This window comes from Camelus ferus, chromosome 1 (assembly GCF_009834535.1).
Source record: "Camelus ferus isolate YT-003-E chromosome 1, BCGSAC_Cfer_1.0, whole genome shotgun sequence".
NCBI classification, from domain to species: domain Eukaryota; kingdom Metazoa; phylum Chordata; class Mammalia; order Artiodactyla; family Camelidae; genus Camelus; species Camelus ferus.
In genome coordinates, this window is record NC_045696.1 from 62,309,965 (window position 1) to 62,336,295 (window position 26,331).

The 26,331-nt window shown below is 50.8% G+C and overlaps 1 protein-coding gene and 1 long non-coding RNA gene across 7 annotated transcripts in view; both read right to left on the reverse strand.

The window, feature by feature from the left end:
• Nucleotides 1-600: 600 nt before the first annotated feature.
• LOC116664169 lies at nucleotides 601-8,966 on the reverse strand. 3 transcript variants are annotated; one of them, XR_004320533.1, is made up of 4 exons: nucleotides 8,851-8,966; nucleotides 8,094-8,195; nucleotides 3,602-3,750; nucleotides 601-3,467 (listed from the first exon to the last, which is right to left on the reverse strand). It is a non-coding gene; the product is annotated as an uncharacterized LOC116664169 (long non-coding RNA). The 3 variants fall into 3 exon arrangements; XR_004320532.1 differs by lacking the exon at nucleotides 8,851-8,966 and having other exon boundaries at nucleotides 8,094-8,663; XR_004320534.1 differs by lacking the exons at nucleotides 8,094-8,195; nucleotides 8,851-8,966 and adding an exon at nucleotides 7,253-7,869.
• Nucleotides 8,967-16,561: 7,595 nt separating this feature from the next.
• BDH1 (3-hydroxybutyrate dehydrogenase 1) overlaps nucleotides 16,562-26,331 on the reverse strand; it is a 39,224-nt gene continuing 29,454 nt past the window's right edge. For all 4 annotated transcript variants that reach the window (XM_014554429.2, XM_014554428.2, XM_006178964.3 and 1 more), the window contains 2 exons: nucleotides 20,270-20,422; nucleotides 16,562-18,902 (listed from right to left, as the gene is read on the reverse strand). In XM_014554429.2, coding sequence (XP_014409915.2) covers nucleotides 18,433-18,902; nucleotides 20,270-20,422 — 623 coding nt within the window. In that variant the 3' untranslated portion in view covers nucleotides 16,562-18,432. The remainder of the gene's footprint in view (nucleotides 18,903-20,269; nucleotides 20,423-26,331) is intronic.

The following is a 26,331-nucleotide window of genomic DNA, read 5'->3' on the forward strand; positions in this document are numbered from 1 at the left end:
GACAGCCCGCTGATGGCTCTCAGTCTGGGCTGCTGGAGAGAGAAGAGTGAATTTGAAGGGTCATTGCAAACCCTTCTGAGTCAAAATGACCCAGACTCAGAGCCCTTTAAGACAAAGACCATGTCTTATTTATATTTGAATCCTCACCATCCCACACAGGGCCCAGATGTAGTTTGATTATAAGAACTATTATTTCACTGTTGTTATCTCTATTGTGAATGTCCGTATGTCACTTACTAACTATCCCATTAGATGAGACTGTTATAATGAGAGTTCATGTCCACACGCATCTTCAACGTGCTTAATTTTGTGGGAAGTCCAACATATCCCAGTTCTGGAAGCTCTTTTCCCAGAATTCCATAAGCTGGAACAACTATCTATGAACACCATATATTAAGAGATTTGTTAAGAACACCATTGTATTGCTGATACCATGAAATGGGTGCACTGGAAAAACGAAATTGTGTTTTGATCAAATAATTAAATATATGTATAGAGCAGAATGGGGTTTTATATCCCTCTCACCCATAGTCCATTTGGGCTGATATAACAAAATACCATAGACAGGGTAGTTTATAAACAGCAGAAATTTATTGCTCACTGTTCTGGAGGTTGAAAGTCCAAGATCAGGGTGCCAGCATGGTCTGGGGATCCACACATGGCAGGAGGGACTAGAGAGCTGTGTGGGGTTTCTCTTATAAAAGCACTCATCCCATTCATAAGGGCACCAACCTCATGGTCTAATCATGTCCCAAAGGCTCTACCCCCTAATACATAACCTGTGGGGGTTAGGATTTCAATCTATGAATATGAGGAAAGACAAACATTCAGCCCATACAAACTCTCACCTCTCTCCCCTGTCTTTTCCTGGGGCCTGACAAACCAAAGTCAGAACAATCCAAGGGGGAGGGAGAGCAGAAAGTCCCTAAGCATCAATACACAGGTGGTACACCAAGCTATCAGCTTGGTCAGGAGTGAGCTCAGCTCACCTTACAGAACCCAATGTCCTGTTTCTCCTACCAGCCTCCACCCAAGTCCCAGCCCAGGCAGAGGGGAACCCAAACTGCCTGCCCCATCTTGGAGGCTGAGGATGCAAGGCAGGACCTGGGAGTAGGAGCTGCGGGTTGAGAAAGTCTAAAGAGGCAGGATTGGGGGTGAGGGGGTGCTGAAAGGAGAGAAAAGTAAATGGGAGGGGCCCTCCGGCCTAGCCCAAAGGACCCAGGGCTGAGGAGGGCCCAGGTATTCCCCCAGCTGGAGTAGAAGAGCCACTCCCGATTGATTTGGAAGCTACAACTCACACTCGAGGGGCTGTTCTCTACATTCTTCTGGATTCCATGGCACACAGAGAGGCTAAAATTGTGTAAGAAACTGAAAACTGCTCTTCCCTACCACTCTTCAGGGAGAAGCTCTGAATTTGTTTTATATGCATTTTTTTCCTTTTCTTTCATAAAATAAAAGGAATTGTACTATCATCAGGTTTTTTTTTTTTTTTTTTTTTTTTAAGTTAGTGCTGGAGAGAGCTCAGCAGTAGAGTATATGCTCAGCATGCACAAGGTCCTGGGTTCAATCCCCAGTACCTCCATTAAAAAAATTAATTTAAAAGAAGTAAACTTGGTTCCCAACCTCCTTAGCTTTATCTGGGTCTGACGGGAGCCAGCTAATCACTAAGACCTCCCATACAAGCAGGGTGGAGCTTTCTAAATGGACATTTGTGAAGCCCTGGGTACTGGCTGGGCTGGGCAGGGTCAGAGAAATGCAAAGCATCCCAGGCATTAGCCCTGGAATTTACTCCCAACCTCACCTCTGCCCACAGCAAAACCCTACCCCCACCCCCCTGCCCCAAGGCCTCAGTCTTCTCTACTTGGAGCTGAAGTTACCCCTGTTGGCCCAGATGGAGGGAGGGAAGAGGCTCTGGTCAGAGGGAATGCCTAATGAGTCATCACGTAGTAGGAACAGGCAGAATTGGAGCAGCAGAGTCTGCTGGTCAGGTTCAAAAAAAGGTGTTTCCAGTTTTGTGAGTTCAGTGGACAGGCAAGCAGGATGAGAGCCCGTGGCCAGTGGATATAAAACTCCTGGAAATTCTGCTTCTTGAACCCTGGGGCAGGCTCAAGAGTAGCCGGAAGGGCACGGACTGGAGCTATCATCTCCTTAGTGTAGCAATCGGGCCTGACACCCTCAGTGGAGTCAAGATACAAAGGAGGGATGTTGAATGAGGGATTAAGGATTAAAATAGGTCTAGGGGGCTGTTCTAGCCCAAGGAGCAAAACCAAGTGAGAAAAAAATATACCTCGATTGACAGCATATTCCAACAAATTCCAAGGAGAGGGGGCATGGGGGTTGGGGACCTTTACCATCAGCAGCTCCTTTTGCAAACCTGAGGTGACTCACTAACTGGAATGGGGTGGGGACAGGAGAACTACATGATGGCAACTTGGTTAGTGCGTTACATTTTACAAAGCATGGTCACAACAAACATACCACTGAATGGGACAGCAGTCCCAGGAAGCAGTGTCATCATCACACTGCACCTATTTTACAGATGGTAAAACTGAGACAGGTACTAGCACTTGCTGCAGTGGTGTTCCTCAAAGCCAGGGCAGAGGACCCTTGGTTATGCACAAGCTGAATCAGTGCTACTAAACACCTGAAGTAAGACATATTGACTTCAACAGGCATGCAACTGTTGCACAGAGCCTTTAAAAATACAACTAAAGCCATCAAAACTGTGATTTCAAGGAAACTTGCTTAGAAGGAGGCTATGTTTTAAAAGCAAGTTTATTTAAAGTTTGTTTAAATAAAGTATTAAATAAATAATATGATGTATGATACTTGGTTTTGATTTTTTAAAAGTGAAGGTAGGAAACCAAGTACTGATGGTGATGATGATGACAGCAACCCGCTTTATAACACTTACTATGTGCCAAAAGCTTTACACATGCTCAATCATGTATTATCATGACAGCTCTGTGGAGTTGAACCTCACAATTATTAGCCTCATTTTACACAGAGGCCAGGGGGAGACCCTGGAAGGCACAGGGTGGAGGACTGCATCTAGGCAGTCAGACCGCAGAGCACAGTTCACCATGCGGCTATGAGAGCACCTGGCTGGGAGCACAGCTGCAGGGGCTTTGAGACAGCCTCTGGGCTGGGGAGGGGGTCAATGTGCCCTCCTTGCTTCCAAGGCAGAACTGTAAGAGACCGAATCTCATGACAGCGTTACTTCCCGCTGCAAATGAGGACAAGCCAGTGACAAAAGACCAGCTCCAGAAGGGTGTTTTTTGCACCAGGCAGTGGTTCTGTTGCACAGTTGATGTGAGGGCCTGGGGCAGAATCCTGGCTAACTCAATTTCAGGCTGGCTTTCCTGCCTGCCTGCTAAACTCTTTCAGATGATTTTGGCCGGATCTGAGAGGCTTTGACAGACAGGTTGTCTTTGCGTTAGAGGAGAGGAGGGACATCTGGAAAATGCCTGGAGAGAAGAAAGGAGAGATGGTCTGAGTTCAAAGGCTCGCAGGACCAGCGTGGACCAGGAGAGGAAAGCAGAGGCTGATAGGTCCTAGGAATCCCTCGGCAGAAAGCATAAAAAACAGTTGTGCTTCTTACTTTCACACAGTGGTTAAAAATTTTCCAGCACATCCTCCAGGTCAGCATGGTGTTTAAGAGCAAGAGCTATGGAATCTCAGAGCCACTTCTCATTAGCCAAGTGGCCTTGCCTCTGGCGGTTCCACCTCTCTGGGCCTCAGTCTCTCCACCTGTAAAATGGGAACATTAAAAGTGCTTCTCCTGGAGGGTACTGTGAAGATTAAGTGAGATAGTCTGAGCAGAGTCAAGTGCTCAACCCTGTAGTTGTTACTGTTATTATTATTATCCCTTGGGATGAGGTGCAGGCTCACAACATCTCTGATGAGACTTGACTCAGATTTTAAGTCCAGGATGATCTACCAAAGCAAAGAAAAATTTTTTAAATTCTCATTTTGATGTAGTCAATGCCCCAAGATAATAAAAAAGGAGGCACATGGGCAAGTGTACTGATTTAGTGGGACGTTTTAGCCCAAAGTAAGACATCAAGTGGCCAGAAAAGCGATCCAAAGTTGAATTCATGGTCTCTCCCTCAAAACCTACTCTTGCCTAGCCCATGCCTCACAGCAGGAGCTCCAGCCACCCTGCTTTCTTTAACTTCTGGGAGATTCATTCTGCCTCAGAATCCTTGCCCACGCTGTTCCCTCTGCCTAGAATGCCCTTCCTTCTTTCCTCTCTCCCTCCTTCCCTTCCTTCCCCTACCTCTGGCTAACTCTTGCCCTTCTTTCATATCTTAACTCAAACGTCACCTTTCCAGGGAAGCACCCTAGACCAGATCAGGTACCCTACTAAAACGTTCAAGGGTTTGGTGAGCTTTTCCTTCATAGTATTTATCACAGATGGTAATAAGATATCGTATGGTTCTCTGATTAATGCCTGTGTCCCACACTATACTCTAAGCTCCAGGAGGATAGGGTTATCCTGTCTCTCAGCACCCAGCATGGTCACTGGCACACAGAAGATGCCAGTAAATATTTATTGATTGACTGGATGAAGGAGAAAAAGTACTGGAGAAAAAGGTGCAATCCTAGTAGGTGGTTTTGGAGATCAAATGCCCTTCTTCTGGGGAAGTGGAGCAGACTAGGGAGACACCGGTTAGGGTATTTACGTATGAGTGGGGGCAGGGGACAAGGATTGGCCTGGAATCAGGGACCAGAGCTAGCAGCTGCACTAGCTGTGTGTGAAACATGAGTGTAGCAGTATAAGGAATAAACAAGAGTGGAGCAAAGGAGGTGATTCCTGGTAGGACCCTTCTCAGGTGGGATGCACACAGGATTTGAAACTTGTCCACAAGTCTAGGAAATGCTATTACTGGTACCAGCCGCAGCAAAGATCACCAACATTTCGCTGGGTGTAGAGGCTTTCAGGTTGCTGCATCCGCAGGTGAGCAGAGAATTCATTATTTTGTGGGATGTACAGCATCTAAATCCCCTCTTTAGTTCTGGGGAAGCCCCATGGCATGAGTCTTTCGGGGAGGCAGCCAGCTTTGTTTCTTCTACCTGTTTTCCAGGGCTTATTCTCTAGCCTTCCTGGAGAGTCTCCATGCTTCCCAATATCCCTGAATAAATTCCTTTTCTGCTTAAGTCAGCCAGAATTAGTTTCTGTTGTTTTCAGCCAAGAACCATAACTGGTATAGTCTGGGGCCAGTGACATGTGGCTTCTCTGTGTAGCCAAGCATGTGGCTGCCAGCCACGCAGACACCCCAGGAGGGGGCAGGACTGCTTTGGCAGCCTGGAAGTTAAGGCCTCCTGAGGAACAGGGAAGAAAGTTGGCTATTCTGAGCCAGCGACAGCCTTTGGTTAGAGTCAGGGTTCCCACAACTCTGGGTAGAGGCCACATCAGAGGAATCATCCTATTCTTAGGATATGGGGTGGGTCACCTAACATACCCCAGACTGGTGGCCTGGGAAACACTCTGATAGGTGGAGGCCCAGTGAACCCACAGTTGGCTCCTGGCCTCTTGGGAATGCAAACTCCCGCGCTTCTGGGCCTTCCTGCATTCTGGTAATCTATTCAAGATATTTTCCACTTTGAGGACTCTGAGTCCACTCTAAAGAACAACACCAGAGGAAATAAGCAGAGAGTCAGAGTGCACTTACCACACTTCCTGATGCCTCAAATAATAGGATGTCAGAGTAGGAAAGGCCCTTGTGAACTATCTAGTCTTGTGGTCTCAGAGGTCAGTGGGCCTCAGAATCAACCAGAATCACCAGGTTAACAGTGTGAGTTCCCACAGATTTCTTCAACCCCATAGCTGACCCATGAGGCCTAGGGTGGAGCCCCAAGATCTGGGTTTTGTACAAACTTTCCCAGGCGATTCTAACATGAGTTGTTCAAGAATACTGATCTTGGACCTTCATCCCATTTTACAGAGGAAGAAAGTGAGACTCAAAATGAAATGTCCTCCTACCAAGTCCCCACAGGGAATCAGCTGTTGACCTGGACACCAAGCCCAGGCCTCCTGACTCCCACTCCCCTGGGCTGGCTGGGGCTAGGACAGGTCATGGATAGTGTTTCTTTCTCAAGTTGTTTGCCTGATTTTGATCCCCTAACAGGGCCCTCCCTTTTCTGATTTTAGGAGGGCAGCTTGTCATGGGAAAGTGCTAAAATTCAGGATGGTCATCTTGTCTTTGCCAGAGAGGCTGCTATGGCCTTAGCTGAGGACGAAACCCACGGGCAAAGCCAGGAACTGATACAGCAAGGTGTTTGGTAGCAGGTCCAGTTTGTAGTTCTGGGTCTTCCAATGCCCTATGTGACCTTGGACAAGTCAGTCCCCTCTCTGAGTCTCTGTTTTGTCCAGTTTATAAAATGAAGATAAATCTGCTATCTGCTATCTACACTGCCTACCTCATGGACCTCTGGTGTGACTGTGCTTTGTAAACTCCCAAGTGCTGCCCCAAGCAGGAGGGATTACGGACACTGAAGATGTGACAAGAATACTGATTTCCACTCAGGGTCCCTTGAGGACGTGCTGGGCCCATCTTGGAAACAGCAGAGGAAGCTAAGAAGCTGCCAGCAGTGCTTGGGGGAGACTCTCAGAGTCTTATGGGCTGGCTGGCAGGGAGAGCCCTTCTGCTCACAAAGCACTCCTGCATCGGGGGATTTGCCATGGCCCAGGACACCCCCCACTTCTAGATGCCTGTGTGTTGGGGGTAGGGGAGTCACTGGATCAGGGCCTGATACAACCAGGACCCTCTGTCCGTCTCCTAAAGAGTCATGGCTCAGGAACCCTAGTAAGTGTTCAGAAGACCCTTGGGGTATCAGGGGAGTCACACCCCACCCTTTCATGCCATAGCCTGTTTTGGCTGTTAGAACAGGTTCCAGAGGGTGGATTAGCTCACTCTGAATATATTTTTCCTTCTCACCATATCACACCTCTCCGAACCATTTCTCCAGCTGGCAGGAGTCCCAGTTAACCTTAAGTTCTCAGGATGCCGGGATTCTTACAATGTTCAGCCAAAAACCTGCTTTGTCACCTTGCTCAACCCCTTCACCTCTTTGAGCCTGTTTTCTCATCTGTATATGGAGAACATAAGCCCTGTCCCTCCTCCATCAGAGGTCCGCTGTGTCAAATGAGAACACCGTTGAGGGAGGGTTTTGTTGTCATAACCTTGTAGGAGAAGACAGAGGAGGCCTGGACAGGGAGGGAGTTGGGGTGGGCATAGAAATGACTGACCTTCAGCTCCAGGAGGCAGAAAAGCTCTGCAGAATGACTTCATTCCTGTCTCTACTTGGGGCTGTCTCAGGGCAGCAGGTCCTTTGTTTTACAATGCCTCTCATTCGCCAGTGCTGAGGCTCAGCCTGGCCACTAAGAGGAGAAGGCATCTCAGACTCAGGGGCCTTGTGGTGTTGAAGCCTAAAGGAAAGCTTTCAGTCAGAGACTTAAGCAGACAGAGGTGTGAGGTCATCTAGGCTGGCGCTTTCCAAACTTTTTTTTTTTTTTTTTAAAGCAGAACACTTCACAAGATCTTAAAGCAAACCCCTTACCAGTTACTTCTGAAGAATCACTGACTCTGCATCACTGATTTACTGTGCAGATGAGGGAAACAAACTCAAAGCAGGGAGGGAATGGTGGCCAAAGCCAAACAATAAACCAGTGGTTAAAACATATTTTAGAAACCATCTGGAAATCAAGTCTCTAACCCTCAGCACAGGTGTCTCCAGTTCAGGAAGACATCAAAGAGAAACAGAAAGTTTCCTTCATTTCAAGCCATTTACACACCCCAGTGGAGGAGTCCCAGAAAGGGGGTGTAGGGTAGTAAATGGGGGAATGTATTGACACTGCAGTAATAAACAAATCTTACTGGAGAGCAGGGAACTCACCATCTCCTTTGAAAATGAGAATGTTTCGCAGGATGTTTCTGAGGCACTGAGCCCCTTGCTGACATAAAGCAGAAGCAGGCCCGGCAACTTCAGACAAAGGGAAATTCCTTCCAGCTGCCTTAGCTCTGTCTTCCATTGCTCCCCAGAGCACTGGGAGCCAGGCTTTGCTCCAGGCCACCATGAGACTGACTCACCTGCAGAAGGGCCCCAGGTGTCTCCCGCAATGGTCACAGGGTACTTGCAGGAGTCATCAGCCAAAGAGTGACTTTTTGGTGTAGCTTTGGGGAGCTGACAGCCTAGGGGTGGGGAGTGGACAGAGTCAGACACGCCAATCGCCAATCGCTGCACCATGTAGATGTGGGGCAGGTGCTCGAATGGAGGCACAGTCCACACGGGAGGAGAGGACCGGTAGGGACTGAAGACCAGGCACACTGCTGGCTTTATGGCTAGGAAGTTTACGAAGACTCAAAAAAAAAAAAAAAAAAGTTTACGAAGACTAGACCGAGGTCTCAGGTCGCTCGTATGGAGCTGGGGCAGGGGGTTCACACAGCAGAGAAGGGCCGAATAGACCCCAGCTGCCCGGCCAGGAGGCAGGGAAGGGGCGGGATCTGGATGACGCAAGAGGAGCCCAGATGAGCGGCAGGGCGCCAGGGGCCAGCGCGGCGGGGCCACCCGGCCGCCCCGCCTCCTGCTCCGGCCGAGTCTGAGCGCCGCCCCCGTCGCCTGGGGATCCGAACTGCTGAACCGACGCCGGGGAGGCTGGGGGGCGGGGGACCGCGGCGGGAGCGCACCGCCAGCCTGGACTGACCGCAGGACGTCGCCGCCTCCATTCCTCTGTTCTACGGGGTGGGTGTCGCCATTAGTTAAAGCAGAGATACTTTCTGAAAGGAGCTGAGGTCAAGCAAAAGGCCCCCCGGACCCCAGCTCTCCTAGTGGGGAGATTTTACTCACCTGGAAAACAGGCGATTCTAGGTCAGTTAATCACCGCGCAGGGGAACACGCAGACAGGTTCTGATCAAGCCCTTAATCCCAGTGTCAGCTGGCAGACGGCAGGGTGCCATGCCTACTAAACCCCAGTGACTCCTGGCCTTGACTCAGAAATTTCCAAGGGGAGGGGCCCTTAGAGACTAGCGCTCTAGAGTTTCATGGCTTTCACGCTGTTCTAGATCGGAGGCACAGCCTCCAGGGTAGTGCACTGGAGGCCGAGGGGTGAGAGATGAGGCCCCATCTCGCCCCCTCTTTCATCTTTACTGCATTGAGACTCTGCATGAGACTTATTTAAAGGAGAGACGGTAACTAAACACAAGTTCTAGGTCCTTTTTCAAGCCTATTGTTCTCCCATTTTTACTTTATAGTGCATGACCTTGGGCAACTTAAAAACCTCTGTCTCAAGTTCTTCATCTGTAAAACCAGAATAGTTAGTATAGGACTACCTCCTTAATAGGGTTGTTGTAAGGATTAAGCAAATTAAAGCATGTAGTGTTCTTAGAACATGTTGTGCCTGAGTCACAGTAAAAAACATGTTAGAGGTCTTTATATTATCATTACTTCTATTTTAAAATGAGGAGAGTGAAGCCCAGAATGGAGAAAGGACTTGCCCAGGTGACAAGGGAACTTGGTAGTAGAGCAGGGAGTAATACCAAGTTTTCCTGGCTGTCTAGATGGAGTCCTTTATGTCTTAGACATTGAGGTTTATGTGCCATAGAAAACTTCGAAGATTAAACAAAGGCCCAAAAGAAGAGGCCACACTGTATAAAGGTTCTCTGGCACAACCTCTGTGACCCTCAGGAAGCAGAGGAGGAGGGAGAGTGCAGAGAAAAGGAGGGAGAAGAGAGGAGGAGGAAGAGAGAAAGGCAGGGAGAGGAGGAGGAGGTGGAAGAGAAGGAGTCTGGAACCCTTTTAGCCACTAAACAGAAGATGTCTTAGCTCGGGCTGCTGTAGCAAGATACCATAGACAACAGAAATTTATTTCTCACACTTCTGGACGCTGGGAAGTCCAAGATCGAGGTGCCAGCTTGGTCAAGTGAGGGCCATCTTCCTGGTTCATAGCTTGTGCCTCTCTCTGTGTCTTCACGTGGTGGAAGGGGCTAAGGAGCCCTCTGGAGCCTCTTTTATAATGACACTAATCCCATTCCTGAGGACTCCACCATGATGACTTAAGCACCTTCCAAAGTCCCCACCTTCCAATACCATCATCTTTGGGGCCTAGGATGCCAGCATATGTATTTGGGGGTCAAACAAACACTCAGATCATAGCAGATGATCATACTGGGGATGCTCTTGAGGGGACATTTTCATTAGTTGGAGGAACTAGGCCTCAAAAATACTTAAAGTCTAAGAAATTTGTTTGAAGAATAAGGACTACAGTTTGGGTTGCCCAGCGTCTCAGCCTGGTTTATGATCACTTTTAGTGCAGTCACAGCCTCCTGAATCTCTCCTCTCAATCTAAGCTGAGCCCAGCTTGGCAAGGTCCCTCCTTGCAGCTTGAGAACAGTCAGGACTTGGCCTAGCAGTTAAAGAGAATCTGGATTTAAATCCTGTCACTTTCTGACTGACTGGGCAAGTACTTAAACTTAAGCCTTAGTTTAATCATCTATAAAATTGGGATTATAAATCTTGCCTCATAGTATCATCAGGAGGATCAAATGGGATAACACATATAAAGTTCTCAACCCAGAGCCTGGCATGTAGGAAGTGCTCAAAAAATGCTCTTGACTGTTATTATCAAATGTGGCTTCCTGCCCCCATGTGTGTGCAATGGCTTCCTCATCTTCTGTCTAGCTGTGGCCTACATAAATTAGGATTTAGTTTACCTACGAAGAAATAATCCCAAACTAGTGGTAATGCAGAAAAGACAGAAGTTTATTTCTTCTCACATAAAATCTGGATGGGTGGTCAAGGGTGGATATATTCCTATAGAAGGGGAGAATGGATATCAGAGACCAGTAGCAGGCTCTGCCCAAGCCCCTGGCTTGTCCAGGCCAGCTGGGTAGCTGGGAGCCAGATCCCTGAGGACTGAAAAACAGGGATGGGAGCATGCTGCTTCTCCTCAGCTATCCCCAGTGCCTCTGTCTGCAACAGAGATGTGGACCTGAAACTCAGGCTTCCTGCCATGGGTCAGAGAAAGTCCTATCCTTCACAGGCCTCAATTCTAAAGGCCAGAAGAAAACTGGAGAGGCAGCTGACTGCCCTCTCCTGGCCAAGGAGAGGACACTGAGCAAAACAGGGTTCAGGGTGGCAGAGTGACACAGCAAGCAGGTGGGCTTGGCACAACTTAATGGAATCGCCCGGGCAGGATGTACACCTGAAAACTGTGGGGAGGCTGGGCCACCAACTAGTGCCACAATCCAAATGCCAAAATTGACAGACAGATCTGCTATGGGAGCTTCCACCTTTCTTTTCCTGATAATGGCAACACTCCAGCAGGCCACCAGGCCTCTGCCAGGGCTCAAGGAATACCTGTCCTCCCCACTAGCCTTTACTTCATCCCACAAAGGTTTTTGGAAAGGGAGGAAAGTCCACCAGCATCTCCCTACCCTGGTGCTTCTAAAACAAGCCCCTAGACCCTTTCTGCTTCAGGAGTTTCCCTGCAAGTAGCAACAAAGGAACAGGAAACCCAAAGTCACAGATGCCCTGGCTCTCCCCTTATGTGTGCAGTGGAGGAGCACAGACTAGGAGCGGAACACCCAGCTTTTAGCTACGGATGTGCCACTAACTCAGGGTGTGATGTCCCCTCTTCTTTCACTATCCCACTCCTGACTGTATCTTGGAATCACTTCTTAGACATGAGGTTCCTGGGCTCTCCCTCAGACTCACTGGCTCTGTTTTTTAACTAGTTCCCCAAGAGATGCACATGCAGGTAATTTGGGAACCAAGAGGCTGGATGACCTCGAGGTCCAGCTTGGAGTGATCTGGTTCAGATGGCTCTGAGGATCTGGGCTGTCTGAACACTGCCCTCTGAGATCTCACACCCCCTCCTTTTACTCCCAAGGGCTGGGATTCTTCAAGCCTCCGCAAATTATTGCACTTTCTCTTCAAGAATTCTGTCCTTCCCAGATGCTGGGCCAGTCCCATGTTGTTCCCTTCAGTATGATTCTCTTGCCAAGTGCCCTCCCTCCCACTTCTTCCTGTCAAATCCTCTTCACTCATCAAGTCTCCACTGAATTCCCACCTCCTTTTAGGGAGCATCTGTAATCTGCCCAATCCAAATTCTCTTCTGCCTCTCCTGGGCTCCCACAAACAGTTGGATATCCGCTGCAGTATAGGATGTCCCAAATGATAGCTCCTCTAGCTTGGTGCACAGCCCAACTGCCCCTCATGACTGGGGACCCCTAGGGGCTGGGTATGAAATCTTACTGCAGATCCCCTGAAGCCTGATTATAGACAGCACTTAACCCTCAGAGCTTGGATACCAAAGGAGAAAAGACAGAGAGGAAGCTGGTCCTGCTAAGACATGACTGAGAGGGGAAAGGAAGAGCCCAAATACATACAGCCAAAGTTGGGAGGAATTGGTCCATTCTCCCATCATCCTCCCCAAAGCCAAATGAATGGGTTGATCCCCTGGACGGTTTCAAGGGTTTGTACTGCAGAAAATACCTCTTCCTTTGCCTTCCCAACATTTGCTCTTACTTTTTCTGCTGCAGGAAAACAAGAGCTTCCTTGAAAGTATCTTTCTAGTGTCTGTTGCATTCTTTTGTTGTACGTTTAACTTCACAGAAAGTCAACCCCCAAAGTTGAAAACTCCAAGGTTACATTCCTTGAGGTGGTGTCCACCCCTCCATATCCGTGCTCAGCCTGAGCATCTGCTCTGCTTCTACCTTCAGCCTCTGGAACAGGTGCCTGGCCCCTCATGGCACAGAGCCCCTGTCTGGTCGTTCTGCAAGTGGTCTCAGCACAGTTTGCTTGGCCACTTTATTTGGTGGGCATCTGGGCATGGCCCAGCAGTGTCTTTCCAGGGACGCTCACTTTTTATTTTTTCTTTGAGACAGCCAGGGGACTCCGCAAGTAGGGAAAGACCTCTGCCCACTCATGCTCCTTAACGTCTGCCGTCGACCTGGGGGCTGAGGAGATGAAGGGAAGAAGACAATTTAGGTGGTGTGTAGATTGAGAATGACTGTATTTATTCATTTCCAGTAGAACAAAGCATTTCACTTTCTCCCTAAATCATGGTATCTGTCACCCTGTGTTAAAGTTCCCTAGAAGGGCAGTGGGCTGCCTGCCATTGGACACCCTGTGCCCAGTACAGCACCTGGTGCAGAGGAGAGACTCAACTAACAAAGGGGGCAGAGGGAGATGGGGAAGATGCTATTAAGCACAGAGGTCCCAGTGCACCTCTGAATGTGGGAACACTAAGGGCACTTGTTCTATCCTCAGCAATTGCTCCTCCATTCCCATCAAATCTCCAGAAACCACACCATGCCTTCTGCCAGTTTCTTCCATTGGAAGAAGTCTGTCAGTTCTGCCAGACTGCAGGGAAGTCTGTGGTGCCCTCCATAATGTCACACCTCTCACCCATCCCTAGTGGCCTGCTGCTCGTTACCCATTTCCCTGGAGGTGCTCTTGAGTCTCTATAACGTGTGCGTCTTCTCATCCAGCACCATATTCTTTCCTTGTCTCTTAAGGCACATCCCATACTACTTTGTATACCTTGTATATTATGAGCCAAAACCTTTGGCCAGAACACAACATAAGTAGAAGAGAGAGGCCCCAGCAGAGTAAACAACCCAGTAATGGAATGAAGATGGCCCGGCAGAGTGCTCGCTGGCTGAGAGCAGGCCCAGCTGGGTGGAGGCTGGGAGACGAGAGTGCCAGGCGCAGTCCTGAAGTCTGTCAAGCCCGCTCCACAGTCTGAGAGCAGAGCTTAGCAGCACTGAGACCCTGGGAACAGTGGGTACTTCCTCCTGAAACCCCGGTGGCTACAGCTGAAGCTGAGAAGAGCAATCAGCCCACTGCTATTTCTGAAGCCGCCCAGTGTGGTTACTCAGTGAGCTGTTGTAATTAAGCTCATCTATAATTTGATAAGTGGAAGCAGCCTCACATTTTATAGAGTAATTAAGTCTCACTGAGAGAGCAGCACAAGGCATTTCTGGGCTCCAGCATCTCCTGAAGCGGGTCCCCATTCATACTCTCTCTCCTTCAACGCATGCCCGTCGGAGCTGAGGTCAGGATGGTCCTCAGCCATGGCTCTGGGAATACTTCCTGGCCCTGCGCTCTTCACCTCAGGCCATCAGAGCCCAGGCCAGTGGCAGATCCAGACACAACGGACACACCTGCAGTGAGATGCATGAAAGGCTCAACTTCCCTTTCCCTGCAACTATCTGCAAAACTGTGGGCTGGGAGAAAGTTGAGTTTAATGCTCCGCACCCATCACTCCTTCACAGGCTACATGGCCAGCCTCTGACTGAATGGTCCAACCCAGCTCCAGGGCTCTGATGGAGAGACTAAGTCATCCTCAGGGTAAAAGAAGGGGCCCTAGGGATAGAAGCCAGGCCTGGGTATTCTGTCTTGGCTCACCCACTTCCAGGCTCCGTGATCTCGGGCAAATCACTCCACCTCCCTGAAGCTCAATTTCCCTATCTGTAAAATGGGAGTAGTAGCCCTTCCTAATTCATAAGCTGTTTATAAGGATCAGATGAGAGATGATTCGGGAGCACCCTTGGTTGTGAGGGGACATACGCATGTCGGCATCTCACCAAATGTGTTAAAACTGGTCTCAAAGTTCTTGCTGCTTGAAGGAACTTAGGTGGCCATTCAGCCTGGTGTGTGTCATCAAGACTGAGAGATGGAATAACCACAGCTGAAAGCTTCTGTTCAGAAAGTGAGGAGTATGGAAATCTTATCAATTGAGGAACCTGGGCTCTTGAATCTGACTTGGCTGTTTCCAAAGGTCCCATGTTCTGTACAGTTCCGGGTCAGAGCCAAGTGTCAACGGCATTATGTCAGAGGTGGTATATTTCAGCTGTCTTTGGATAGATTTTCCCTAACCAAGGAAATGCTGTCTTTGGAAGTAAGGAGATCCTTGTTACTGGAGGGCTCCAAGGCCTGGCCAGCTGCCTGGAGGCTGGGAGTCACACTTGATGACGGTTGAGTCCCTTTTCCTACTCCGAGGTTGTGGGGTTCCTGGCAGCCTCTCCCAGCCCTAATCTCAGGCCCTGGTCCTTGGTTCCTGCCCAGCAGGTGCTCACCCTACACCTCTGAAGCCACAAACCTCACAAACCACCTTCCTTAGTGCCTACACACACCAGGAAGGCCTCAGATGCTCCGGGTTGGCTTGCTCACTTGTTTGGTCTGCAGCAGAGCCCCACGGCCCTCCTCACTTAACATCCTTATCCTAGGATTCTCAAGCTTCATGCTTATATAATCCTTAAGCCCTTTGAGAGCAGCTCCAGAATCTGTCTCTCTCTGCCCAAGGTTTGGGTTTTGGTGTTCCTAGAGAATGCCCTTAGAAACGCCCCAGATGGGGCAGTGTTCGCCCAGGCCAGGCGGACTTCCTCCTAGAGGGACGCCGATGGGCTCCTTTGTCACAACCCCTCCCAGGGAGCCATGCCCAGGGCCCCGGGGAGGGAAGGAGGAGATGGGGAGAGGAGATGACTCCTGGGGCAGCACTCTGTAGTTGCACTGTGCATATGCCTTCAGATCTTTCTCACTGTTACATCACTGAGGTATTTTGTTTTCCCCTCCTTATTTTAGATCCTGGTGCCATCTGCCCTGCTTTTCATGCATCACTAGCTCCAGGTTGGAGGTTAGATTTGACTTGGCCGCCCTGTTCAATCCCTCACTTGGTGAGAGACTTGGGATAATCTGTTTCCTTGTGTGAGATGAGATAATAACCCCACCCTGCCCACCTCCCAAAGCTGCTGTGAGAACCAGGGAGCACAGTCTCTGAGCTGGCCCAGAACCGCATGGATGAGCCTGGTGACGATCTGGCAGCCTGAGCCTGCTGCTACCCAAGCCGAGGGAGCCTCTGCTTGCTCACATCTGCACCTGCAGCCGGAGAACTTGGCACAACTTTGCAGGGCCAGGCCCTGTTTAAAATACAGGAAGTGAGCAGGCCTGACAGTGGGAGCAAGGGGCAGCCTTCCAGACCCCCTCGAGAAGGATCAGCTCTCTGCCAACAGACAGCCAGTGAGGGTCTAGGTGCCAGGTGACCCTGACAAACCCATCTGGTTCCCAGGGCTCTTGGGGCCACAGAGTGAAGTGGTGGTGAACAGCACAGCTCAGGAGACTTTCGTGCTGGCCCCGGGTCTGCTCAGGTCCACTGTGATGCTGCTGGGTGAGTCACTTTCCCTCTCTGGGTCTCAGCTATGTCATCTGTAAAATGGGAACAACCACCTCTGGCCTGCCCACCTCAGCTGTCTCTTGTAAGGACCAAAACTAGACCTGCACTCAAGGAGGCTCACAGCTGCTAGAAGGTGAATAGTAACTGTGAGGTTTTAATTAGCATTGAGATTATCTGGAGTTAAGTTGCTCTGGGCTTCTCAATCACTGGGATAAAAATTAAAAATCTGCCAACCTAGCAGTCCTGACTTACCCCTGAAGGTCTCAGCAGACAAAGATGCAGCTTCTTCAGTGTTCAGTTTACTGCTGATCTTGACCCACAAGTGAGTGACCATCTCACTTCCCCTCCAGTTCCCAGGCATCCCTGCACATGAGCAACTTCAAGTGCTGCACACATTTTCCTTTAATAAAATTAGTATGGAAATGAAATCTCCCAAGATAGAAAAATGAAATTCTGAAAAGCAATGTGGTTCAAAAAGCTCTTATTGTTATGTGAAGACCATGGCCATCAAGTGTCCCACCCTGGGCTCTGAAGGGTTTCAGCCTGCCTGCCCACCCCATCATCCACACAGGCCCTCTGGGCCTCACCGTGCAGGCAAGGAGCTGGGCAGGGCATCCCTGGTTGACGACAGAGGGGACCCCGGTCCGAAAGTCAGGCTGAACTTGCTCGTTGTCAGACTCCCCTTTTCCTTGGCACTGCCTAAGCCCTGTGGCCAGTTCCAGCTGCCCAGGTTCTGCCTTCTCTTGGCACCAGGCTCCACGTTTAAGCCAGGCAGCTACTAGAAGAAAAGGAACATTGTTTCTGTGTCTTTGTGCCCAGACTGCTTCCAAGGCGGGGATCATCAACCCTTTAGAGACCGCCGGTTTGGGTGGGAGCTGAGGCCACTCTGCTGTGAAGGAGGCAGGGCTCCCCCTAGTGGCAGGCCTGGCCCTTCCAGGGCGAGGCGGAAGTGCTAGTTTGACTCTCAGGGCTGGAACTCAGGACTCTGTCCAAAGGCCTGCAGCTACCTGAAGAAGGGTGTTGCCTAGTTTTGGTCCAAACATGGAGGCTCTGGGCAATTGCAGGAATAATAGCCTTCAAACCCAAACCCAAGAAGTGATAACACAGAATCTGCTTATCAGTGACCTGGCTTAATTAAAAATAAGGCCATAGCAGGAAGGTGAGCCATCAATGCAGGCCACCCTGAGCGCCACGGAACGTGTGTGTTTGTGTGTGTGTGTGTGTGTGTGTGTGTGTGTGTGTGTGTGTGTGTGTGTGTGTATAAGCACCATGTGAGACAGACAGGGAACCTCGACCCACCCCTGAGGGAAAAGATGCCATAGTGCCTGTCCTATGTATCATGGGTCCTGCCAAGAAAGCCCCATCAACCTGGGTCCCTCCCCAGGGAAAATCAAACCAGACCCAAACCAGAAGCAAACCACCCCTTAGCCAATGAGCACCTCCACACAAGTATGTCCTAAGACAGGATGGAGAAATCTCAAATGGAAATCTCCAGAATGTCACTACCCCCTCGACACAGCTCTGAATCACTGGCTGCAGGCTGCACATGGCAGCACCATGGACATGCAAAGATGTGCACGGTGGGCACATGGTGTGTGTGGCTCGGGCGAGGACACAGAGCTCATCACAATATCCTCAGGTAACTGGCTCCAGAGCAGCCCCGGAACACAAAGCGTGAAGTGTTTCTATGGCACTGACAAGAACACATGGCTTGCACCTTTAGATTTTATACAAAGCAGTAAGAACAACATTGATTTATAAACAATAAAAGGATAATTCATATCCTCTTCATGCTGAAAATTCTTCATGTACAAAAAGAAAAATAAACTGTCTGTTTTTACTCCTGAGGCTGATTTAAGGATCAAATGAAAGAACTTTTTTGAACTGATATTTTGGCTTAAAAATGTAAAGGATTTGGATTCTATTTCATAATAAATCTGTTGCTAATATAAAGATGTCTCCCTAAAATCTTTATATAAAATCAACTCCAGAAAGATGCACCACGTTTGCCCTGAGGTTTGGGGCCCTGTCCACCACTCTGCACCACGACTGAGATGGTCCGAGCCACTCCCTGGGCACACAAGTTGGGCTGGGCTACCCGCTCTGGTTAATGCTCAAACTGGTATTGGGTTCTCCAGAGACGGGGATAATTCACACATGGGTAATCAAGAGGCGAAGACACAAGCCCCTCACTCCCTCCCTCCTTTCTCTTCCCTCCCCCCAGGGCTCCCCAACAGACACCAGTGGGAAATTCCTCAGTGTATGTAGATCCTGTCGGAGATCGCTCCAGGCAAGTGGGTCATGATTTGCATTCGCACCCACCAGTAGTAGTCCATGGGGTGGTAGCGAGTGTAGGGGGTGGCGGAGGTCAGGGAGTGGGTGACAGCTTTGATGACGGGGGACATGTCTGTGGAGCCGCTGTTGCAGTAAGTCTGCATCCTCACAACTGCCTCATCAAAGTACTTCTTGCCGTAGTCCTTGCGCACTACCTCAGGCAGCTCATCCCACATCTTATTGGCAATGGCCTGGATGTGCTCAAGGCTGTAGAGGCTGGTGGCAGCGATGAAGTTGCCAGGTTCCACCACGCTGACCTTCACTCCCAGTGGGTGCATCTCATAGCGCAGGCAGTCAGAGAACGCCTCCACCCCAAACTTGGTGATGCAGTATGGGGAGCGGGCCGTGTTGGCCATGCGGCCCATTACGCTGCTGATGTTGACGACACGGCCTGCGGAGGAAGATAGCAAACACCTACTATGGTGTGGGGGGCACTGCCGGTGGGGTGCAGAGGGTCGGGGGTCTGGCACGTTTCAGGAGGTCTGTCTGGAACCCGGCCTCCTGGCCCCTGACACCAGTTTTGCTGCTTGCTGGGCTGGGGCTCGGCCTTTTGACCCACCCAGGGTCAGGGTGCCTGTTAATTTATAGTCAAGGCCAGCTCAGGCCCACACATCAGCATCCCCAGTATTTCCTGGGCAGCCGGTGGTGCCAGGCAGGACAGGACAGGAGAAGAGAAATACGTGAGAAACAGACCTGCATGACAGGAGGGCACAGCATAACGGGCAACACACAACTAAGCTGTGTCTCACCTCCCGCATTCTCTCACTGTATTTTCACACCAAATTGTTATCACCTGGCAGGGCTCTGTTGGCAAGTGGGCAGGGGCAGGGTTCTGAACCTCACTTCAGGGCAAAGACATGTGGGCAAAGTCTCGGCACTGGTAGAGAGAGGGGTGCCTGGAGAGGCTCTCCCACGGGCCCAGCCTGGGGGTGCTAGCAGCTGATCACAGCTTCTCCCAGCCCCGGCGCAGCAGGTGGAGGTGGAGCCTATCCAGCATGCCCAGTAAGCCCAGGCGGACCTGTGACCCACTTGCTCCAGGTGTGCACCCAGGAAGTTAAGGCACAGCCCACCTGGGCACTATGGGGAGGCACATTTCAGAAACCACTAACTTGGAAGTTGCCGAAAGGTTGGGGTTTTCTTCTAAACCCTACAGCTGCTCTCTGGGTTCTTCCTATTATTGCTGGGACCTTGGAATCAATCGTACACCTCTCCCTTTCTTCCTCTTTTTGCCATAATTGTTTGCTATTATAGGGAGAAAATCTGAGTCAGTGACACCTTAGGTGGTTTGCTTACGTCTGGCTACCTAACATGGTTTGGGCGTTTTGTCTGTTTTGCCAATTTCTAATCTTGATTATTATTATTTTTACCAACTACCACAATTGTCTCATTTTTTATCTATGGCATAGTAACCCATAGCATGGATATACCAAAATTTACTTAACCACACCCCTACTGATGCCTGATGTGTACACACAGCTCTGTGGTTATTTGTCCAGATTAAGTTCCCAGACTGGGATTACTGCTAGAATCTTTTAGCCTTTGGTGCAGAGACTACTGACCTCTTACCTGCTCTGCTTTCTGGAAACCACATATCCCTCTCTGCCCGCCTGTCCAGGGCACCTTGGCTCGCCACCATACACAGGCCCCACGTGGCCCCTGGGAGGCATGTGTTCAGCCAGTGAGGCCGATGGATTCTGAACAAAGATGAAAGGGTGGAGCAGGTCCAGGGGACAGGAAGAAGGTCCCTTTCTGACTCACCTTTGGCCCTTCGGATGAGGGGGAGAAAGGCTTTTGTCACTTGCACTGTGCCCCAGAGGTTCACTTCGGCTATCTCCTTGTAGGTCTCCATGCTGGTGAACTCCACCTCCCCGAATGTTGAGATGCCCGCATTGTTAACCAGGCCCCACAAGCCTGGACAGGAGGAGACAGAACCACAGTCATCTCAGGGCTTGGCCTCAGATACCACCCATCAGCCTGCAGCCTACTTGTCCTCCCAACTTTTATTCCTTTTCCCCGTAACTTGCCAGCTACTTGTCCAAGGCTCTTGGGACATGTTCTAGAGTCCCCCAAGAGTAGCAGGGAGATGGAGAGGCTGAAAGTGCTGGCTGCAACCCTTTCGTCCCGAATGTCCGATCCTCATCTGACTTCTGCGTGCATCGATTTTCTGACCCATCGTGAACCAGCCCTGTTGGGTGGCCTCAGCCTGGAGTCCCACCTCCCCTCACTCACTCCCACTCTATTCCATCCGGTCTCATCTCACACCCTGCACCTGGGCACATTTATTCATTCCTGCCTCTGAGCCTCCGCTTGCATTCTCCCCCTTGTCAGAAACCAGGAGAGCCTCAGGAGTCTTCCAGGCCAAACTCCCTGGAGGACCAGAGAGGGGACCCAGCGTCCAAGGTCACACAGCACGTTAGAGGCTCAGCCAAGTCTTGAGGCAGGTCAGGCTTCCAGTCTGGCTCCACTCTGAGACCCTCCTACAATTACTCTATTCTCTGATCTCCCCTCTGTGAACCATCACTATCGGCTGGGGGTCATGTGGTAAGCCCTCATGAGCTGGTAAACTGTTTACCAACATCCCACGTGAATACACCTGGTCTTTGCAGGTAGAGAACACCTCTCAGCCCTGTGCGGTCCCACGGGGCTTAGTATAGGGTCAGAGCAAACATAAACTCTCCAAGTGTACTTGGGTTGACTGTTTCCTGCAAAACCAGCTAAGGGACAGCTGGCTTGTGTCGACTCAGAGAAAACGGGTGCTGGAAGGATGATTGGAGTTCATTTAGTCTGACAACTGCTCTTGCAGCTTGGGAAATGGAGAGCCCGAGGGGAAAGACTGGCTTCAGTGTGCTCAGTAAGGCAGAAGCAGAGATGAAGCAGGGTACGTGGCAATGAGGAGGCACCCTTGTTCTGCAGGGCCCTCTCTTTGAGTTCTGTCTTTGGAGCGCAAGGGCTGGATGGGCTGGAGCCTCAGGACAGAGCCGGGCCCTGCCCCTTTCTTGAGGAAATCCTCTGGGCTTGGGCTCCAAGGCCCTGAAAGCCCAGTGCTCCTTCCCGAGACATCGCCTCAGGGCAGAGCTGCCCTCCTAGGGGCTTCCCCCACTACCCACCCTGCCTCCCTGCCTGCGGGGACTCTGGCCCCACTTCCCTTCCCCAGTTCACTGTGGAAATGAGTTTGTGTAAATGACAGAGTCATTGGTCTCCAGCTGCTTTCCTTCCGTGTTACCCAAATTAAAGCTTCGTCACCTGACCTCTGGTACTGTCGCCTTCAATTATGGAGAATTAAGGACATTTATTACAGAAAGGAAATTGCTGGTTAACAAAGTGCTCATGACCTTCTCACTCCCACTCCCTGCGGCAGCCAAGATGAAGTCTCCCCCCTCCCCAGCTCTCATGGGTGACCTCACAGGGGTGCAGCCCTACACGCCCTGCAGACTTTCCCCTGGAGTCTTCACCCTTCTCTCCCCAGGAAGAGCAGGGGGCCTCTTACCAATTGTCAAGGCTGACACCTCACTCTCCACCTTCCAAACCATCAGCCAGCAATCCTTCCCTCTTTTTGAAGCAACATTTGTGCTTCCATGGCCCCTGGCTCCCTCCCTTCAATGTTGTGCACATTAGATGCTCAATAAATGTTTTTCAGATGAACAGATGTCTACAAATACCATGTCTGCATATTCTAAAGAAACTTCTTTTAACCATGCCACCCCCTCTCGCGACTGTCTGCTCTCCTTCCCTCTGTGACCAGCCTTCTCTCCGTTCCCCATTTCCCTGCTAATCTGGGTCCCAGCCCCATGCTGCCCCAGGGTGTTCAGGGCACCACATGCTAAGGATGCTTCCCCACCCCCACCTTATCCATCTTCACTGACCTCAACTTCCCCCTGGTGTGAGCACTACTCATGGTTCCTGACCCTTACTTCTCCCTTGGCACTAAGGATACCCAAGCATCTCCTCCATCTTCCCTGACCCCTTCTTCTATCTGCCCCCTAGTGTCCTGTTCTAGGCCACCTTCCCTCAAAAGACACTCAGTGCTTGGGCAGCCTCGTCTTCTTTATGTTCACGGAAATTTCCAGCTGCTTTGTGTTTGATTCATATGGGACAGTACTACACGACATAAAATAAATACAGTCCTTTTGTCCACCTAAAAATTAATTACATCTGACATTGATATTGAACAAAGTTTAACTGAACTTGACCTGTGGAAGCCCACTGCTCCTGGATTACAGCTCTGCTGACATGAAGAGTAGCAAAAGTCTGTGGACCCAGAGGCTCCTGAGAGCCCTCAGCCAACGGTCTGAATAAACTCACGACATTCCTTCTGGTCTGGATGACAGCTGTTTCCCTCCAACAGCCCCATCGCCACTTCCACGTGACTGTTCCCGTGTATCCCTCGGGAGTCCTGGCTCTCTCCTGACCCCCTCTCCTCCTCCTGACAGTTATTGTCACCTAAGTGTCACACAGGTCTCCAACTCACCCTAACCAACCAACACACCAAGTGCCCTGTGGCCCAGGCCTGCTTCTCTACTTTGTTAATAGTTTCCCTTTCATCTTTGATTCCTTCAGCTCCTTCACTTCTCCAACTAACGAGTCACCAAATGCTGCTAATATGACTCATAAAGATCCTAAAGGAGAGCTGCCGGGCCCTGAACTAAGCCCTTTGCATCCATTCATTCCCCTGATCCTCACAACCAATCTACAAAGTAGATACTAAATGGTCCCATATCTGGATGAGGCAACTCAGGCTCAGAAAGGTCAAGCACCATGCTCAGCGTCACCCAGCTAACAAGTGGACAGGACGGCATTGGGAGCCAGGTCTGTTCCACTATTGGCTTCCTTTGATGTGTCCCTAGAATTGGTGTCTTCTTTCCTGTGACCACAGCATTAGTTTGAGTCATGTTGCCTCCCTCCCGTGTTATTGAAGAAGCCCTCCGGTCTCCCTGTCACATCTCTTTCCTCCACCTCCATCCTGACCTGACCCCCTCAGCTTGGCTCTCGTCCTGTCAGGCCCTTCCTGCTCCTGTGCTCCCCTTCCGGAGTGGGGCATGTGAGGCCTCCTTTCCACCTTCTCACCTACCCTCTGCCATGGACTCTGCCCCCTCTGAGCCTGAACAGCCCACCACTCCTCTGACGTCACGGCCCCTCCTGCCTCTGCTGCTTCCTGGCTCCGCTCAGCTCCCCCACCCTTCAGCCTGAAAGCAGCTTTCGTTGAAATGCTCCTGCCATGGTCAGATCGAGGTGTGAGCCTCACAGATGGGCAGGCTGAAGCCCACACAGGTGAATGTATAGCCCAAGCTCACACTTCTAGTAAGAGGCCAAGCCCGGAGAAATGCCACTCTTCTTACTCCCAGACCAACGGTGTCCCAGACATTGGGTCTTCCTTGTCCCTCCATAATGTCCCCAGTACTACAACACTTCCTCACAAGTCCCGCCGTGAAGCCACCAACTTCTACTTGGCTGGTGCCCAACTGCAAATTTCTCCTGCCAGCTCATACCCTTTCTGGTGCCCAGCACACTATCAAGTATACAGCAGGTACTCAATACATGTTTATTGACTGCAAGGTAAAGGACTGTTTCACATCAGGCCGTGCCCACAACCTGCTGGTTGGTCCACTCACTCTGCCTTTCCGTGGGGTGGGAGAGGAGAGGGCTGGTCCCAGGCTCCCCATGTCTGGTCCCTCAGAGTCCTGCTGGGGAGCAAAGGGGCTGGCGGCAGATGGCTCACCAGCCCTAATCTAACAAGCCCCTTCATCTCACTGCCAAGGCTCGCTCCCCTGGCTTTGGCAACAACCGTTCCACGGAGCCAGGCTGAAGGGCATCAGACTCGCCATCAAAAATGTGCCCTCCATGGCGGAGGCAGTGGGGGTAGGACTTGTTTCCTAGAAGGCTCCTGCCAGGGTGGATGGCTCGAGTGTGAGTCTGAAGCAGCCATGGGCTCAGGGAATGCTTCTGGTCTGAAAGCTCAGAGAGGCGCCACCTGGAGGCCAAAGACAGTACTGCCTGAGAAGGGGAGAACTTGTACTGTTTTACCAAGGAAAAAGACAGCCCATGTGGGGAACAGGAAGGGAGAGAAAGAGGGAGAGAGAGAGACTTGCTCAACCACGGATCTGACAGATTTATTTTCTTTTTCAGACCTAAAAATCTTCAAATCTTTTTCCAAAAAAATGCAGTATGGGTTAAGTAAGGTCATGATGCCCTCACCAGAATATGTTGTATGGAAAAAAGCAGCAGGGAAAGGCTTGTGCATCAGAGTGGTGCTGGGGTTTGAGCCCAGTTCAAGGGTTGGGGGTGAGCGCCTCCTCTTGTGGCTCAGGGTCCACCCTGCCTTGCCCCATTAGGCTAACTGGCCAAACCTGGACAGGGAATGGAGATGGTCCTGCCCCGGTGGCAGAGGACAAGGACCAGGGCCCCAAGCAGCCCCCAGCCCTGGTGCAGCCCTGTTCTGCACTCAGGTCTACACTGACAATTCCTTTCTATGGGCATTTTAATCACCACAAACCCACAGGCTTAATGAAGTGGCTTTATGGAGCTGACTGCAGCTGTTTTCTGGCCTAATAGTTTATGAAGGCGGCCCAGGGAAGGCGGGCTGGAGGAAGATTTACCATCAGGCAGGGGATGAAGCAGGCTGTATCTTCCAAGCTGGTAATCATCCCAGTGGGACCCATCCTGCCTTTTCTTAATGGGACAGGAGTCCTGGCTCTGCCTGTTAATTACTAAATAGATGTTCAGTGAGTTCGGGAACTCACAGGCCTCTCCTCAAAGAGCAGAGGGGCCTGGGAATGGTCTGCTGGGGGCTGGGGGTGGCACTGGACTGACAAGGTGATGCATCAGTGGTAGCTACTCGGGACAGGAGCCCCAGGGGTGGTTTCTGGGGGGTGACAGTGTGCTCAGCAGGGTGACCAGCACAGGCCCTGGTCACCCCACCCACTTCCCCCTTCCCTACCAGCGACTGAAGTCACCACTCAGGAGAGCTGTTCCCACCCCGTCCTGCAGGAAAGCAGAGAGCTGAAGGAAGCATACCCCTTTTGCCTGGGCTGTCATGTGTCTCAAAGATAAATGTCCTGGATGAAGTGAGTGGAACAGAATGTGGCACCATTACCACTGTGGTCTACAGGAACCATGACCCCTCCCCTCTGTGGTACAGCAGAGCCTCTCCTACCAAGGTCCTCCATGGGCTGAACTGGGAGGGCAATTGAGTGCTTATGGAATTTTCTGTAGCACATGACCCTGTTGGCTACTGGCCCCCAAACTTTCTGTTCCCTTAGCTTCTGGGGCACTGTACCCAACTTCTCTGACAGTTGTCTTCCCCTTCTCTGGCTCTTAATTGCTTCTGCTCCTGAGGAGTCCCTCTGTGCATCTCCCCCGACTCCTAGTCTCACTTCTGACCATGGACTCCTGATCTCCAGCCCAGGAACTTCCCTAGGGGGCTCATGGGCACTTCAGCAACTCCCATCCCTCAACCTGCTCCTGCAGTGAGGGGCACCAGGTGTCCAGGATACAGACCTCTTGCCTCTCCCACATCCCCACATGCACCAGTCACCAAGTCCAGCCAGCTCTGTCTTCCCCGTACTCCTCAAATCTGACCCCTCCTCTTTCCCAGCGCCCACTGCCCCCGTGCAGGATGCTCACACGCACACTCTCCCCTTAAATCCAGCCTCCACTCTGCAACCACAGTCCCAGAGTGAGCCTTTACAAGTCATTCCCCACATGAAATCCCCTGCACTGGTTCCCACTGCTCTCCAGAGAATGGCCACACTCCTTCGCCCTGGACCACATTCTTCCCCCACCTCATTTGCTGCCAACAGACTTGCCTCCCCTGCCCTCCGACC